Raw genomic sequence first — 19389 nt, 5'->3', positions numbered from 1 at the left:
AATGGTGCCTAGGAAAGCTAAATGGAGGTTTCTCTCGCATGTCAGTTGGACCACGTGAGAGTTTAACCCTGTCAAGGAGAAATAGTAAAATATTTGTTTTCATTATCTTCCTGAGTCTGAAAACACCAATGTAAATGTCCTTTGATTATTTTGGTTTCCCGTAATGTCTGCTTTCTCATAAAACATCCCCATTAGCAGGGATGCACATAACCTTTTTGGGCTAGTTCTCAGGGGAGCGTCTGGAGATGCTGCTTGTACCCTAAAATGTTGTTTTATATAGATGTACAAATGGGTCTTTATGACCAAATACAGTAGGAGGCTACAATAAAAGTGTTTCAGTCTGATTTTATGAGCACATTACATAGTTAAGTGTGACAGAGCCATATGCATATTTGTTGCACATTTAAAAGCAAAGAATCCATTAACCCATTCTGGGCGGGAACCCCTTTTGGTGTTTTAAACATTGTTATAATTTAACTATTGAAAAACAGCAGAGCTACGAGCTTTTAGGTCTGCTATTTTTGAGAAATCGTAAAGATGTGGCGCAAATCTTTGAATATATATTCTTTCAAAGTGAATGTTTTTAATTCCGGTCTAAACGTCAGACATACAGTATGACGGCAGACTGCTTCTTTTCATTAACAAATACATCATACTGCATAGTGTGTGTAGTACTACAGGTATTTACACAATGAATAACAGTAAAGAGAATAGAGAAAAGACGCCGGTCGAATCCTTGTGTACCTGCACCTGTGTTATTGCACACTATAGTAGCCTTATAGTGGAGCTACAGGTTATCTCTCCTCCATCGCAACATTACTTTATCCAGCCAGCATGAGCCAGATTAAATTCCACTCACCTATTGGTATGCTGCGAATGTTTAACACACTTCCAAAGTGTGTCGTCCTACATTGTTTACGTCACAGCTGTGTGGTTTTCATATACTGTGGTAAATAATGGCCAAAATGCTCTAAATTCACCTGGATTCTTGTTTACTTTCTTGTTTCTTGTTGCATTCTTGTTTTCATGCAGCAGTATAGCAGCTTGTCATGACAGCTTGGTTTCAACAGGAACAGAGTTCCTTTAAAGACCTAGTGAAATGAAAAAATATGTTTTTTCACACTTTTAGACTATATCCGTGGTCATCAGATCCATAAAAAGCCAATTTGAATGATCTCCTTTGAACAAAAACGTGTTGTGTGAAGGCGTGTCGGGTTTGATTCCCATTGCTGCAGTTCCTCCAAACACAGCTCTGTTGTTGATTACAGACCTACTCTGTTTTTAATCTCATCCGAGATGACATCCATTTAAACTTCAGCATGCTAAAATAGGTTAATAATAAGCCACATAGCAGAAAACTGGTAGCTGGCCGACTGTCTAAACAAACTCCATGCGTTGCATGTGTAGCAGAGCTACCGTCCCATCGCCCGAAGGGATGCAACGCTCTGATTGGTTCAGAAACGTACAGCGATGATCAGTCAACACTAGTTGTACAGTACATACAGTAAATGGATAGTATAGACATTTGAAGTACACCAGAGCTAGTAACTGACTATAAATACATTGTTGGTCCCGGCGGTGGAACGCAAGAGGCTAAGAGCGCTTCTTTCTGTTTGATCTGCCATGCAACGTTTAATTTTGACCACGCATGTGCTCTTGCACACCAGTTATGTGAACCTCTGCCCATTGGCTATTTCCCCTGATAGAACTCTGCCTCATGACTGATTACAGAAAATCTATTAATTCCCAAGGCATAATCGAGTTTAATGCCCTTTAGCCTATATTTGCTTTAAACCTCTGAATATTATTCAGAGGGTATTATGCTAGTTCTAGAGTTGCAAACTTCTGGACTTTTAACTGCAACATTCATTTTGCATAACCGCCTGGCTGTATTTATGTGTGGAGCTGCGTTTTAAAGATGAGCTGAGCTGAAGACTTGTACTCTATGTCTCCAGGACAATAGTTCTGTTGCTCTTCTGCTGTCTGGATCTATTTTTAGGGACTTCTGCTGGGGTTCCCAAACTTTGTCATGTCAAGGACCCCCAAATTGACACTAATTAGCCTGCGGACCCCCATTTGAAAAGACATGCCATGGACCCCCATAAGAGAAGGTTTTTACAGCTCTAGCAGTTATTTTCAACCCGTTTAATTTCAAGGACCCCCAGTTTGACATGCATTAGTCTACGGACCACTATTTAATAGCATTTATATCTCTTGGACCCACAATTTATATTGTAAAATCAATGCTAATTTAACTCGTTAGGGTCCATTTTGTACGCTCTCTGAGTTACAGACGCATTTGGTTCCAAATTATCATTTAGCTGGGTCCCCCCTGGAACTCCCTCAAGTACCCCTGTGGGTGGACCCCACTTTGGGAACCACTGCTCTAGGCTCTCTCTCACTACACTCTCTTTTTTCTTCTCTTTCTAACTTAATCTTATCTACACACCACCATGCACGTGTTCACAAGCGCGCGCGCGCGCGCGCACACACACACACACACACACACACACACACACACACACACACACACACACAACATCTACACGGTACACACATTTTTGTACAGTATTGAGAGTTTCCTCTGCAATGCTCAGTCTTTGGGGTACACACAAACACCATGTGCACAACCTCTCTCTGTGTGTCTTGTCTGTTTCTCTCTGTTTCTCTCTCTGTTAAAATTCTCAAAACACTCACAACATAAGACTCTCACACACAATCTGAGTTGCAATCATTAGTCACCGTTTTGTGAAATAACTGTTTTTTGGGGTGGGTTTATGGGCGATAAGGTCTGTGTGTGAATAATAATGTGCATGGAGCAGAGAACATGGACAAGAAAGTTCCGGGAACTTGATTAATGGATTATTTGCCATTCTTGGCGTGGCACGCGTGTGCGTAATCTGCATAATGTGTGTCCTTACACGTGAGTGGTACAAATGGAAACACCAAGCTAGCTTCTGCACAAGCTAATGTTTAGTTAACAGAGTGTAGCAGCAGGCAGCCACCCATTCTGTAGCTCATCCATCGTCATACTGAAGTGGAGCCCAGGACTGAACAATTTAGAGTCTGCCTGCAGTTCCGCAGACGGGCCGATGAACCAGGGAGCTGGAGGGGATGGATGGAGCAACAATGTCCATTCCATTGTCGAAGCATTTTAACCCATTCTGACCTGAGATCAGATTCATACGAGGTTTCCACTGGACACACACTGGTCTGATGAACCCATTCTGACCTGAGATCAGATTCTAAAAATGTCAGTCGTTCTTCGAATTTTTCAAAAATAGCAGACCTACAAGCTCGTATCGCGCCACTCGGTGGCGCGATATGAGCTTGTAGATCTGCTATTTTTCAATAGGTAAAGCATAACATGATGCTAACACCAAAATGGGTGCCCGGTCAGAATGGGTTAAAGCCCATTCTACCAAAGTCTTCTAAATCCTATAACAGTTTTCGGAGAAAACAAAATAAATTAAAAAATAGTGGTGAGAGAGAAACTGATGAACATCCAAAAGACACGCACATCCCAGACCTACCAGGCTGGATGCTGGATCAATATACAGTATACAAGAATATAAGAGTATATACAGTATACAAGAATATAAGAGTATATACAGTATACAAGAGTAAAATATACTACTTTTTATATTCTTCTACAATTTGCAGCAAGTTGAGTTAAAAAATTACATATACAATCAAAGATTTGCACACATTTTCACATTTTTTTTTTTACAAAATTGCACATCTACAAGCTCATGTCCATGCTTTTGTCTCACTACTGTACGTTGGCCTGCTGTAGCAACACGACCCACATGGCCAAGGTTCGCGGGCTTCTTTTTAGCTCTCTTCTGCCCTTAGCAGCTAAAAAGGTTGGGCAAAGTGACAAGGACATTACTGTAGAGTGTAGACACATGCCTCCATGTGTCTGTTTTCTACAGACATAGAATGCTATCCTTTAAGTAGTGTCCCTACTAGCTACTCCGGTATTTCAAAAAAGGTGCAAATGCATCCGTCTGGCCAGATTCCTAAAACAGCCACAGAAGTATACTCTTTGCTTGTACAATGAATAATTTGAATCCTCCTACACATTTGGTTATGAAATATTCAAAATGTGCTTTACTACCCTGCCGCACAGCTCTACACAGCTGTTTACAGCCAGTTGGTAAAACATTAGTCCTCAGCTGAGAGATGAGGTTAAAATAAATGCTTCAATTACTACACAAGGAATAAGAGGGAGTCGGAGTGATTTAAGATTGAATCACGCACACGCACACGCACACGCACGCACACACACACACACACACACACACACACACACACACACACACATACACACAACGCTTATCTTCTGCCTAAAAGTCCTCTCAGTCAATGCTGTGTACTCAGCAGGTCGGCCTCATGTCACAACATTTACTGTTTGCTCATTCACTTGAATGGACCTTTTTCACAGGTGTGCAACGGCAGGGTAAATACACCTGCAGCTAATGAAAATAATCCGGTGTACTCTTTTGCGCACCACATTTCATTAATCATATTAACTATTAGCATACCGGTAGTTTAAACTTTACTTTACTTTATTTTATTTGGTTGGTTTGGTCGCAGTTCAAATATGATGATATGTTGGGGTCACGGCCTGTACGGGTTGAGAACCACTGGTCTAGTCATGGTGTTGTGCATGGGGATGATATGTTGGTTGTTAGGCAGATGTACTAGGGTAATAAGAGAACCACTGGTCTAGTCATGGTGTTGTGCATGGGGATGATATGTTGGTTGTTAGGCAGATGTACTAGGGTAATAAGAGAACCACTGGTCTAGTCATGGTGTTGTGCATGGGGATGATATGTTGGTTGTTAGGCAGATGTACTAGGGTAATAAGGACATTAAGCAGTGCATGCTTAGTCTCTCAAGAACAGATTCGGAGCTGTGCCACTGAATCTGTCAGCACGGGCATTCAGAATGTGTAAAACATTTTGTTAGTGGGAATGAAAACATAGGCGTCCCACCGGAAGAGGAGGGCTGAGGGCTGATCGTCATGGACCCCCATGACGATCGTAAGAATATTAAGTCTCTGGACGTCTGCGTGTGCAGTACTAGATCACATCACTCAGCAATGACCATACAGTAGCAGTCCGCTCATTATAGCCTCAGAGACCGCGGGCGAGAGACACAGAGAGAGAGTGTCATGTAGTGATTGCTAATGGTTCCTCAGAAAGCTAACTGGACGTTTCTCTTGCATGTCAGAACTTGTTCGACCCATACTTTGGACCATCGAAGTGTGTCTTTGCCAATGTACTTTAGATACCATATTTTGACCATTTGAAATATGCATTAATCCCATATTTTCCTATTTTCTATTGCTTTTTATACATTTTTAAACATATGTTGTATATGATCGCTATATTTACCCTGTTCATATATTCTCTTCTCTTATCTGCTCTGCTCTCTCACACCCCCACTAAACAGTGCTGTATGGTCTGCCACTATATGTATCCATTGCCAGAAAAGAGTGGAGTTATAGTGGAGGTCATGATTTGTTTTGCTACAGTATTTGCCTTTTTTTTTTTTTGCTTCTCCACGTTTGATTTGATATCCAAGCTGGCAGCTCCAGTAGTAGGTATCAGTTCAAGGGTCTGCTATCCAATATGTATTATTCTCTTTCTGTTCCCCTGCCTCGCCTGTCCACGTCCGTTTTATGTTTTGGCTTTTACCTCAACCCTTTCCTGGATGGGAATTCAACACAGTCAATGGCCACAATTGCTTTCATGTAATTGTTTATCAACTCAACAGTTTGGCAGGAACCCAGTCATATTTATTTATTTACTTACTTACTTATTCTAAAAAATAAATGGGTTTAGGAAAGAGGCATTGAATGAGCATCCAACAGCCAATTTAAACGACCACATTTTTTCTCCTCAGGCCGGCAATCCTTACCAGCAGTTACTGTACCTGTTTATAGCTATAGGTTACTGTATGTTGACCTATAGCTATATGTTGTTACCTATGATGGTCATGCATAAGACGGACATTATATGGTCATAACTATGACATGACACTTAAAGCCTTATAACTATAAGGCCTTATTGAATGTGTATTGATGGATGTTTACTATGTCTTTGTTATGACAAGCAATTTAAATACATTAGTAGTGTGTTGTTTTAGAGTGCACTCGCAGAGTGGATCACTAAGCTTAAATATTGTGAATGAATAATTCCCTTCCATGAAGATGTCATTACATTTTATTCCACTTTCATAGTTTTCTTAGTGCTCTGAATCATGCTGCACAAGACGACCAAGTGAGTTTCGTCTGACAGCCGATGGTTTATTTGACAACTGATGAATGTGCCAATGTTATGGTCTACTAATTCAGTGTTACAGAAAATAGACGTGTTACTTTAAGAAAAAGCTTTGTTTCTATCTAGAAAACTAGTGATTTGGTGTGTCATGCGACACGAATATGAATCAAGCTTTAATTTGCTTCAGCTTCCCCCCTTTGCATGCATCCACTGCACACCTGACTCATTTAGGTGCCACTTACAGGGCTGTTTAAATATACGGGCAAGATACAGTAGCATAGCAACATTTGCATTTTTCTTTCCCCTCTCTCATCTCCCCTCACATTGGTTAATCAGTGCAAGCATACTCTAAACTGTTACATTTTGGCTTCAGTTCATAGTGAGGATGGATGGCCTACAGATTAACTGGCTGCTACACTTAAAACACTAGCTCATACAGAAGCTAGCAGGCCATAGCGCCTAGAAAAGCTGTGTGTGTGTGTGTGTGGGCTGAACATGTTTTGTCTGTTTATTAGTGTGACTTTGTTTAGATAAGAGCTCACAATCTGTGTGTGCGTGCGCACGCATGCACACGCAGGCATGTGGACTGAAAATGCTAAGCTTTGTCTGTTTATTGGCTTGTCTTTGTGTTTAGGTAAGAGCTCACGACCTGGGTTTGTGGGCGTGCGTGAGTGCATGCGTGCACCCCAGGATATCAATGTCCTCCATTAGATGTTATGCATCATTGAAAGGGACTAGAGTGTGTCAGAGCAAATTATAAATGATACTGTCTATAATGTCCCAGTGTGGCCAGTCACTAATGGGATTGGGAAAGCTTCATGGAAAGGGAGGGATGGAGAGAAGACGATAAGACCAACATTGACTTTCATGGCGTAATGGTCCATAAAAGGGGTGGGAGGATATAGGATTTCAAATTGTATCGCGATAAAAACACTCAGCATAACTTTATTGTGGCAAATTTCCATTATCGGCATAATCATTAATATCCTCAGGAGTGATTTGAAAAGGCGCTGTAGCTCTATGACGGGCAAGTGTTGCTTCAGAGGCAGTGGGCAGTGCCAGTGGGCACATACAGTAAGTACACTGCTATACAGGCAGAACTAAAGCCAGAACATGTGAACATGCAGACATTTTTGCACTTCGGTCCATCTTGAAAAGGACAAATGTTTTGTATGCCTAATTCTCTTGGCCAGTGTTTCCCAAACATTGCAGACCCGATTGTATTGGTCGCAACGTGCACATTAATCTGTTTTGTTTCCTACACAAATGTTCAGAGATGTTCTAAAATAGTGAGAATAGCAGATCTGCAAGCTAACACAGCTCATCACGTCATCTTTAGACCTTGTGGTTCATTCTTGTATTGTTGTAAGTTTGGCTTCTGGGGAGTAACACAAAGCTTCTGTTTTGAATCTCGAGCCGAGCTGAATAAGTTAGGGAACTCCTTCTCTGGGCCAGCAGTACAAGTTCAAAGGAGTACAAGTTCAAAGGAGTACAGAACAGACTCACACAATGTTGATGTGTGTTTAATTTATTTAGCCTATCCTTTATTTATGGTATTCTTATAATTTATGATATTGTTATTTAAGATGTTTTCATTGTTTTATTTTTTGCATTCATTCTGCTGTCCTTGCTGTACTCTACCTCTGTGATCTGAAAACGGAAGTAGTTAATAATTTACTGAGCATTTACAACACATAACTCACTGAACCATGTGAATGCTTGGATATCAGGTTGATCACTTATATTTATTCATTGTGATTACCTACTCTACTGGGTATTGACCAGAGTTTTCAGACATTTATATTTTGCATTGATAATCATGACATGAAACGTCTCGCTTACATTTTCTATGAAGCCCATAAAAAGGATGTGCTTTGCCAGGAGGATATCTTTAAGCAATTTGAATGTGGCCCCATACAGCTAGGATATATAATATGTTGAATTTTTTTTTGGCACCCATACACACATTCATACAGCAAGCTCTGTATAATCATCTCCTGAGAAGGGACCAAACATGGTGTGGCTCGTTAGTCGTTACTAACCTTCCGGCAGAACTTCTAAATGTTTGACGGACTGTCATCCGGCCCTCCACAGAATGGGCAGATAAACATCCTTTATCTTCCCCTATAATAACTCTGACGGTTTTACCTCTGACTCTGAACGAGGAGCTGGTGCTCTGCATCCAGGAGGAGGAAGTGATGTGAGCTGATGTTGTCTACATGCTGTTAAGGTGCTACAGTTATGGGTGGCTTTCCCACTGCCGTTGTGCGTGGTAGGGGCACATGCATATAAGGCATACGTGGTTGACATTTAGTGTATGATTTATCTTTATTCTTTCAATGTGTGAGGTGGCTTTAATAAGCAATATACATAGTTATGCAGTTACGAATAACTAAGTCCGCAATCCATCTCAGGTGTTGGGCTTTTCAACTCCAGATTTGGTGTGTGATGCTTACAATGCCGCATTACTGAAGTTTGCACATACTGTATGTTATTCATATTATTCTTACTGAGTATTTTCTTTGCCACTGTCACCATTATAGACAAGAGGAGGTTACTGTAGGTCCTTAAAGGATGAATTGTGGATGTATGGAAAGGTAGCCTTACAAAGGAGGAGTTTCTGTAAAGTCCACAATACACTTGTACAAATGCATACAGGCCTTATATTTACAAAATAAGTTGTTTGTTGCCAGTCCAAAACCCTAAACTATACTATTCTATGTTGTCTACTACATCACAACTTAGCAAACTGAACTTTAGTTTTTTAATTTTCTCGTCACAGATGATGATGATGACAGACTCTCCATCTCCATTGTAGCGCACATGTTACAGGCAAGCACATCACATCACATTGGCCTCCATGACACTTTGCATAAATGAGTGGTAACCTTAGCCTCTATATTGTAACTTGTATGATGGAAGTGGCCTGTGCATGTTATCAGTCTGCCTGTGAGCACTCTGTGACTGTAGGGCCTTTATAGGAAATAATATTTATATTTGAGCGCCTCTGTATACAAAAACATACAGTGTGTCATTAGAGGGCTGTAGCAGTTCTCTCGGGCATGCATGTGCTACATACAGTATTTTACACCTACACACAGTCACATTCTCACACAAACATTTGCATAATGTACAGACACACATACTGTATGCCCGTCTCTCTCTCTCTCTCTCTCCCACTCCATCCTCACTCATTTCCTGTCCATAATGATATGCTATTCTGTCAAACACTAACGAGGCCTGGCCCTCATATACTGTAGATTGGCATGACAATCTGTGACCTATGACAGACCATAACGTTTGGCTGATGATGATGATGTTGGATAATGTCCTGCTATGTGGGGTAGCCCTGGAAGTGAACCGCGGAAGATTAATGGGTCTTGTGTGTGTGTGTGTGTGTGTGTGAGTGCATAGGTGGGTCCGCAGAGTATTCAGAGTTGCACTCGTCAGCATGTTTCCATTACTACCCACCCTGTGCATTTGTGTGTCTGCCTTAATGTTTAGATATACTTCATACTATGCATGTGTGTGCGTATAGGTGGCGGTGCTGTGTACAGAATGTGTGTGTGTGTGTGTGTGTGTGTGTGTGTGTGTGTGTGTGTGTGTGTGTGTGTGTGTGTGTGTGTGTGTGTGTGTGTGTGTGTGTGTGTGTGTGTGCTTCCTGTCTGTGTGTGCATTTTAAGCCTGTTTTATGGCCACTTGAAGTACGTATGTTTCCCCTCTATGGAAACATACTTGGGTCCATTCCTTTGTGGTTGTATAGAGGCATGTGGGAATTGTCATATTTTGTCAGATATCATGAAAGACTATTTTGAAATTTGAAAAATAAAACCGTTTTATAAATGTATAAAGAGCCTGGAAAAATAGTTGGCTACGCAATGTTGTTGGCTATTGATTTAGTTAATGCAAAACAAAAACGTTTACTGGATGTGACAAAAGGAGCAGCTCTACAAGCTCACAGTGTTCTGCAGCGTGATGCGTAGTTAGGCTTGTAGAGTAGATCTGTTCACCAACCTGTGCAGTGCATCCTAACTCTTGAGAGCAACACGTGATTAGTCGTTGATGATGCAGCGTAACTGGTAGTTATAATCTATCAGTTGAACTAGTTTCCACAATACCCAAATCGAGCTGGATGCAAACGTCACAACATTTGATGTCTTGCATCAACACATTTGATGATGGAACATGGGGGAATTGGCACTGGTCAGCCATGCGAAAAGCAAAAAAACATCTCATACTCCAAGGCTTCTCAACGGCCCAGGTCCTACTGGTGCTTTTTCTTGTACTACGGCAAGACAACAACCCACGCAACAGTTTGTCCTGAAATTTGGAATGGAATTATACCATTCTATGTGCTATGCTTTATTTTTGCTACACTGTTTTAGGACAAAAAGGAGTAAGAGTATTATTGCGCTGAATGATTGTTATATTAGGCCTGGAAATTCTGTTAAATATTCTCTGAACTCTTGTTCATGAACAAAACACACCAACTGAATTATATACACTTACAGAAGCTTAGATTGGAAGCCTGTATTTTGCTGCTGGGTATGTTACCCCACATTATGGGATATAGCTGCTGATTCACAAAGCCGTTTCTGGCCTGTGCACGCCCGTAGGTACTGTATAAAACAATGTTTTACACAACCATTTCGCTTAGGTGGCCCTCAGTTGAGAATGTACGGTTAAATACAAAGCCTCTCTCTCTGTCTCTCTTTCTCACTATGTCAACTGTCATTCTGAGGCAAATTCTTAAACATGACTGTAGACCCGCCCATTCTTAGCTCAATACGTACTTACACTTTTATTACACTTGTTATACTTTAGGCTGAACTCTCAATACGTACTTACACTTTTATTACACTTGTTATACTTTAGGCTGAACTCTCGACACACTCACACTCATACAGTATGCATGTGGTGGCCCTGAATCTAATCTATCTATAACTATGTCTAACTGTGTATGTGTGTGTGTGTGTGTGTGTGTGTGTGTGTGTGTGTGTGTGTGTGTGTGTGTGTGTGTGTGTGTGTGTGTGTGTGTGTGTGTGTGTGTGTGTGTGTGTGTGTGTTGAATTTGGGATCGATACAATTGCAACTGTGAAAGGAATATAATAAATAAATACATACATTCATTTATGAATTCATGAGAAAAATCCCTGTGTTTTGTTTTCAAGTCTGTGTGAATGGTCCCTATGGTCATGGAAACTTAAAAAACAAACTTCAAACTTTGCAGGTACCGTGCAAGGTACGGAGGCTGTCTCTCTCTCTCTCTCTCTCTCTCTCTCTCTCTCACTCTCTCTCTCTCAAATCAATAATTCACCTCTTATTTATAACTAGTGGCTGTCTCCCCTGGCTGTTGCATGCAGTACACTGTTGAGACAGGTTCTTTCTGAGGAATAGAGGGAATTGGAGGGGAAGGGGAAGGAAAAATTCAGAGAGGCAAAGAAAGAAACTGGAAAAAAAAAGACGTGACAGAGAGGAGAGGAGAAATGAGAAGATGCGCATGAGGAAGAGATGTGAGAGCGCCTACCGTACGTGTTTAGGAAAAGTGCTCATCTAATTCCATATCTGTTCTCTATGTATGTTTACAGTGTTAATTTTGTTCACTACTGTTTTCAACCTGATGCAGCATGTGGTTCTTTGATGAAGAATTCCAGCAAATGTCTCTGCACAGGATGTGGCTTAATGACCTCAGTCACATGGTAGCAAGGCATGACTTGCCTACTCGGCTATTCTTCTGGGAAAATCCTTTGTTGTATGCTGTAATTACTCTTGCACGCACATGGGTGAGGGGGATTTTTTTAAATTATTATATATTTATTTATTTTGGCGCACACTCACTCACAGATAATCCTTGACAGCAAGGCCCTAATTAAACGGACGGACTCTGCATCCTTATTGTAGCCCACACATTGCAGAAAAGCACATCATGTTGGCCTCCATGACACTTTGTATTAATTAGCGGTAACCTTAGAGATCCTCTCATCCTTTGCACTGACCCTGAAATACAATACAATGATGAGACCATCAACACGCAAACATTCATAAAGCATCTGTGTACACACACACACACACACACACACACACACACGTGTGTCAAATTTGAAGTGGGTGGGGGGGAACGGTTCTTGAGTTGGATGGATTACAGACGTACAGAGACGTGACGCATTTATAGATGCACGTATCATGGAAACGGCACTTTGAAAGAAACACAACAAGCTGTTGACATAATACATATGCAGCACAGGCAACATATTTCCAACCAAACACAATTACAGACTGCATTGCACACACCAGCAAGATGGACCTCAGCAATAGGAACACACATTTTGGTTTCCCAACACCTCTTTGCTTCAATTTTGGTTTCATCCTCCATCATTTCTACATCAGTTTAATATTTCTGGGATTCGTTCTTGCTGGCGTGTAATGATGATGAAGTTGAGTTGGAAATGGATTGCCTGTGCTGCATTTATGTTTACAGCCTGATGTTTTGAACTCGGTGCACTACCTTAACAGCACTACTACATATTTTGATTCAGTCAAAAAACTACTAGAAACCTTAACCTCGCCTCACCAGGGTTTCCACCTCGGGGGAAAGCCCGGTCTCTTTTCCAAATGTGCCGTGTGAACCGGTCTGGAGTGGATGATATCGTTACGTGATGTTGTAGTCATTGTTTTGTAGTCATCAGGCAGGAACAATCAAACGGAACTTCCTTTTCCCTCAAACCGGAAGAAGAACAATAAAAGCTCTCGTAGCCTGTAGCTTTTATTGAGAAAAATTGGTTTGAGGGAAAAGGAAGTTCTGGAAGATTGCTGACTACAAAACAATACTACAATATGACGTAGCGATATCCGCTGCCGACCGGTTCATGAACCCGAAATGGAATGGTGCCCAGGCTACTAGAAGCCTACTTTGTTATGTTGGCATTGTTTTGGAAGCCCTTCCACATTGTTGTTTTTGTGTTAAATATTTAATATGCATTTCTTGCCTGCCTGACTCTTTTTGAGCCACCTGAAAAGCGCATTAAAACCTTAGAAGCATACTCCTAGTTTGCATTCCTACTGTTAAAGTATACGTTGATCTAAGTTTATTTTTAGTTAAAACAAATACACATAATGAAGCTCCTACCTACAGCATGTCCTGTTTGTCACATCACCCCACAAAAAAAGAAAAAAGACTGCAGAGTATTAGTGCAGCATGCAAGGAAAAGTGTGAATTGGTAACATTGTTCAATGGCTTAATCTGCAGCTTACTCTGTCTTGTTAATTTTCCTTTGTCAGAGGAACTAAGAACACACACACACACACACACACACACACACACACACACACACACACACTTACACTTAGAGACACTTTGCCCGTCATCTGGTTATGTGCAAGCTTACCAAACTACCCCTGTGAGTAACAATAATAAGGCAGACATTCCCTGGCCGATCCAAGATGAAAGATTTATTAACACATAGATAAAGAGAGGATGATAGGCGGGGAGAAGTGAAAGGAGGAGAGGAGGAGTGCAAGGAAGGGATGATGCAGTTGAACACCATGAAGACAGTGAAAGGCATAAAAACAAACGTGGGTGTCCTTATTGTCCATTCAGTCCTTTTGTATACTTGCCACACAAAGGCAAGATTTGAGTCTCTTTTCTTTCGTCGCCAGTCCAGTTTTGCAGAGTCTTTCCAGGAAAATAGCAACATAACCCCAAAAATAAAATGCTTACGACTAGAGCTAGGCTATCGCCAAATAGAATTTAGCAAACAATTATCCCCCATTGATTGAAGTGTTTTCACCATATAGCAATTGCCTCATGCAAAGGTTTTTTTTCCACCCTTTGCTTTCAGTGTTTAATTTGGTAGGGTTTTAATTTCCAACATTCCAAAGCCTGCCTTTAAAACCACATTCATTTTTACTTCCTATTCTAAAGCACGTCACATGCCAACAGTTACTTTACGCAGATTGGTTTGGAGCTAATCAACCAGCACTGAAATGGAAAACAAAAACATACAGTATATACTAGCAATTTAGCAAAGCTGTACAAGGAGATGTTTGCTCCATCTCTCTGTCTGTCTAAGTCTCTAAGACAAGAAGGCTATTGTTTATTAAAGGTTCAAAGCCGTGCTTAAAGGGTAAGTCCGTGCACTTGGTTTCAGCAGCAGTCCATAATTTCAACTCATTCCTGTTCCCCCTTAGTTGGGTTCTTACTGAGTTACTCTCTCTCTCTCTCTCTCTCTCTCTCTCTCTCTCTCTCTCTCTCTCTCTCTCTCTCTCTCTCTCTCTCTCTCTCTCCTCTTCTTCTCTCTCGTATGCAACTCCCCCCAAGCCAGACTTGGCAGTACGCACAAATCCCCCTAAGTGCTTTTCGTTCTCTCTTTTTGTTCATGGCCCTAATCCTTATCTCTCTACTTTGGCACTTGTCTTGTTGCTCTCTCCTCCCCTATGACTATTTGTCGCTTGCCTTCTGTACAAGAACCGTGCCTACTCTGTCAGCCTGCTACATCAGGAGAGAGACTACACCTTCACACAGTGCATTGGTTTGTGGCTGCAAGGTTGAGGGAAAATACCTGGGCAAAAGCAGGATATACAGTAGCATATCATTTGAATTTGGTTTGAAATAGTTAAAACAGGTACAGTAGATATGTCTTACTAATGGCAAAAGCAATGTCATAGCCTCTGAAATATCTTTGCTAAGATAAAAACTAATAATTCAGACTACTATTTTGCTCAGGTCTGGTGCTGGATGCAGTGGGAGGTGCTGAGGGTTAGAAAATTGAGTGAGTGAGATTGGACAGTGTCTGTTGGGTCTGTCTGTCACTAAGGCAACCCTGTAGGCGTGTCTGAGAAAACAGACATGATAGAGTCTGTCTCCCCCGCCCTCTGCTGTGATTGGTTATGCAGCTTGGGTGGGTGCTCCACGCCTAGCAGCAAACCCAGTCCCAGGTGTCCGTGCACTGCCCCGCTTCCCGGCCCCGCCCTGAGTCTGCCGTTCTGCTGCTCCCTGATAGGCTCCAGAAAGGCCACATGCTTGTTGGTACTGACCTTACGGCCGGGCCCCTCGGTCGTGGCGGGCGGCGTGGGTGTAAGGATGGAGGACTGCGCACTGCCCACACCGCCGGCTTCATTCCCTGGGCTGGTGGCGGCAGCGGCCGGGGTTGGGGCCTTGCCACAGCGCGTGGGGCAGTGGCAGGGTGTCAGGAAGAGGTACATCAGTACCACCACCAGGCTGACAACGCAGCCCAGCAGCGTGGTGAAGCCCGTGTTGAAAGGCTCCTCGTGTTCGGACATGCCCTGCGGATATGCCACGGTCACGTTGACCTCCCGTGTCTCGTTGCGCTGCCGCCGCCGGTCCTGTGCCATGCACCAGTAAACACCTGAGTCCTCGGTTCGTGCAGCTACGATCTCCAGGCTGCCGTTGGCGTACATCTTCAGCGAGCCATTGTTTCCCGGTGGCGCCACATATTCCTGGTTGGGCGACACCCACAGGAAGGTGACGTGCCGCCCCGGAAAGGTTGTGGAGCAGTTTAAGATCACCCCCTGGCCGACGTATACCAAGACGTCGCTCTCCCGCTGAAGCAGTTGATTCATCTCGCTCAGGCTGCAGTTCTCAAAATAGCGTCCGTGCAAGAAGAAGCGCACAGTGCCTCTCTGTATCCCGTAGACGAGGCAGGTGTGCTCCTGTCTGTAGTCCCACACTGAGGCGTAGCCCTTTTGCTCCCAGTAGCGGAACAGCGCGTACATGGAGCACTCGCACACCAGGGAGTTGTTATGGAGGTAGAGTCCACTCTGGACTGCTGAGGGTAAGTTTAATATGTCCTCCAGAGGCAGCTTGGGCAGGCGGTTGGAGGACAGGTCCAGCAAAGACAGATGTGGGTGGCTGTGCTCCTGGATGGAAAAAAACGGGAAGTCGGTGAGTCGGTTGTGGCTTAGATAGGCCTTGCGGAGGCTGCCCAGCCCGATCAGGGCCCTGCTTTCCACGCGGGCGATGCGGTTGTTGAAGAGCAGTAGCTCCTCCAATTCGGACATTTCCAAGAAGTAGTGCTCCTCCAACACTTGGAGCTGATTTGAGGAGAGATCCAGGGTCCGGAGCAGAGTCCCAGAACCATTCTGGAAGGCCCCCGGTTGAATTTCCCTCAGCTGGTTGTGTGCCAGGCGCAGCGCTTCCATTCGCGGGAGCCCTCCAAAGCTGCCCTGATACAGACATGCTATGCGATTATGGCTAAGATCCAGAGTGACAGCGGAAAGTGGCATCTCACTGGGTACCTGCTCCAGTCTCTGGGCAGTGCAGCTGAGGATGTCAGAAGCACATAGGCAGCCAGAAGGGCAGACGCTGCCTTTGGCAGGGCTCAGCTGGGCGAACAGGACACAGGCCAACATTGCGATAGCAGACCACCATGATGGTGGAAATGTTGCCGCTGCCACCACCACACCCTGTCCACTGTGACCATCAGTGCACCACATGGTGTAAATAAACACCAGGCACTGACCACAGGCAGTCTAGCCCGTGCACTGCTTCAACCTCCTTTAGGATGGTCTGGTTTTTGATTGTTGTTTATTTGTCTTTACTTAATTTATTTACTCCCTCCCCCCCCCCCCTATGAATAATAATTGTTCTAGTTATATGCCTGATTTACAGTAAGCTATGGGCAAATCAATTAGCCCATGGAGAGCTTTATATCCCCTACTTTTTTGTCATGCATTAATCATTTTACAGAGGTGTTTGTGTTCACCCGTTTACGCTTGGTTCCATGGGCAGAGAACCCAGTGTAACTGTTCAAATCCCTCTCCCTCAGTCGTCTCCGTCATTTTCAGGACAAGGTAGTAAAAAACGGCTCATTTGATGCATTCATTCAAAGCCACAGGCCACAAACTGAAGAGTCAGCATTATGTATGCGTAGCCCCTTTTATTCCAGGTCCCGGTGCGCACTCAGGCGTGAACGTTTGTTTTGCCCGGCACCCGTTAATGTCAAACCAATCGACTGCATCCGTATCCACCTACAGTATCAACAGAACAGCGAGCTGTGTGCCAGAGCCATGTACAGGGGTGGACTACATTAAATTAAAAAAAGATACAGTTCATCCAGGTGTGTCTGGATCAACGAAAAAATCCCAAGAGATCAGGGGTACAGCCAGAGCTGTCTTTTCTCTCTCAGCAATACATAACTAATTTAAGAGTGTCAAGGTAAGAAAGGTTGGAATACTGGGAGGGATAGAGACAAACTAAAAGTAACTAACTAATGAAATACAGTTGAGTCACAACAAACTCATCCAAATGGTGTGGTGACAGTGGTGGCACATTGTAAAATTCCCTATTTTTGTCTGCTGGACATTCATTTTATTCCAGTGACATGAAACTGTAAAACCAACCAGACCAACCAGAGTCATTTGTATATGATCCAAATCATAGCATGTTTTCCCCCTCACCTCTCAGTAGTTCATTTAACAATAGCACAGGGCCATCTCATTGTAGATCCACAATTGTGAAATAATATCCTTTGAATGCAAAATAATGTTCTTGATCATCAGATCCTGTTTGTCACTGTAGTCTTATTTAAGTCCATGTTACCCAGAGTCTTTTCTTTGTTGGCCGGAGAATCAAATACTTCAAGTTGTCCTCTCGATGTACCTCTGCAGATCTGTCATAAAATGTCAATCAAGAACCATTTTAAATTATTGTTATGTGCGTTGTTTCTTGTGTTGTTCTTTTTTTGTCATCAGCTAAAAGTTCTCCTCCTCACCTTCTCTGTTCTTGTCTCGTATTTCTGTTTCGCTCACAACTCCCTTAACGTGACACAAATCTTGTCTGTAGTTGCATTGTCTTTTGTTTGTACCCACACCAAGTTAGTTTTTTCTTTTTCTTTTTTTTCTTTTTGTGAATCACGGTCCCAGCTGTGTTTTGCCCACGCCCACGGAAATAGCTTTTCCCCCCCGAAGAAGTCAGCGCTTCGTGCACATGGCTGCACTCTGTCTCACAGACGTATGGGAGGTTTCAAATACCTACTTATGTTAAAGAGGCACTCGCGTGGACTCACACGCATCTTTTCGTCTCTCCCACTCTTGTCCCATCTGTCTCTCTCTCTCGTATGTCTCGTTCTCTCCACCAGCCAGTTTGTACACTCTTTTTATAGCAGGCGAGTGGGTGAGTGTTCCGATCAAGGCTCATGCAAAGGATCACTGGGCTTTCAGCCCGTTCTGTGAAATTCCTGGCAACCTGAAGCCGACCCTCCCTCTTTGCCCTTTCTTTTAATGTGTCATCCTTTCATCTCCATGACTCCAAAATCAAGAGCTTGGGCGTCAAATACAAAGATAAAGTTCCCTGTTAGTAATTCCTCTCTGTTCCACTGTGCTGACACCAGGTGTGGTGTAATGGCTTTTCGATATGTCCTGAAATGAAGAGTGCATTTCTGTGTTGTCTGCTGTCAGATGTTGCTGTGTGGGTGCGCGGTTGTCTTAAGCTCCATCCAGTAGGTGTTGACTGGCAGGCTTTGAGCTGAGACCTGGACTGTATATCTCTGCAGCCTCTGGTGCTTTCTCCTGCTCCTACTACTCTCTCTTCCTCCTCTCTGATTTAATCCTCCTCCCTGACACCCCCCCCCCCCCCATCCTCCTGCCTCAGTCCCTCCTCATCTCGCGCAGCCTTCCATTCACCAAGCTTTGCTCCTGCCTCTCTCTCTCTCTCTCTCTCTCTCTCTCTCTCTCTCTCTCTCTCTCTCTCTCTCTCTCCAGCTTGTGACTATAGGAGGAGCATGTACTGTACAGGAGAATGGTGAAGGGTTTTGATTGGCCAGTGTGAGGGGGTGATCATGAACATAATGTGGAAACGGAATTACCTCTCCTCCCTTTAGCGTTATTGGGATTGTCCTTACCCTCCTTGTACTGTACTATGTAGTATTCATGGTGCTCTATATTGAATATAAATTGTTATTTATCTCCACTTATTTCAACCATATACAGTAGCTGTTTGTTTAAGATGTTGTACACCGTTCAGTCCATTAAAGATGGATGAGCTAACAGTAGTTGCTGTTTAATCTCTCTCTCTCTCTCTCTCTCTCTCTCTCTCTCTCTCTCTCTCTCTCTCTCTCTCTCTCTCTCTCTCTCTCTCTCTCTC

At 43.1% G+C, this 19389-nt stretch overlaps 2 protein-coding genes across 5 annotated transcripts in view; one reads left to right on the top strand and one right to left on the bottom strand.

Annotated features, from left to right (window-relative positions):
* Window positions 1-19389, top strand: part of rnf123 (ring finger protein 123) — a gene marked incomplete at its 3' end in the record, with an annotated part of 161693 nt that overhangs the window by 99980 nt on the left and 42324 nt on the right. The gene's annotated exons all lie outside the window — the stretch shown is intronic.
* On the bottom strand, window positions 13726-18810 carry amigo3 (adhesion molecule with Ig-like domain 3). The gene has a single exon (XM_080774203.1). It carries the CDS (start codon window positions 16740-16742, stop codon window positions 15099-15101), a length of 1644 nt encoding a protein of 547 aa, XP_080630329.1. The 5' UTR covers window positions 16743-18810; the 3' UTR covers window positions 13726-15098.

This window comes from Protomyctophum bolini (genome assembly GCF_963924005.1).
Source record: "Protomyctophum bolini genome assembly, chromosome: 2".
Classification (NCBI taxonomy): Eukaryota; Metazoa; Chordata; class Actinopteri; order Myctophiformes; family Myctophidae; genus Protomyctophum; species Protomyctophum bolini.
The sequence above is the reverse complement of the archived record's forward strand: the minus strand, read 5'-3'. Positions and strand labels throughout refer to the sequence as shown.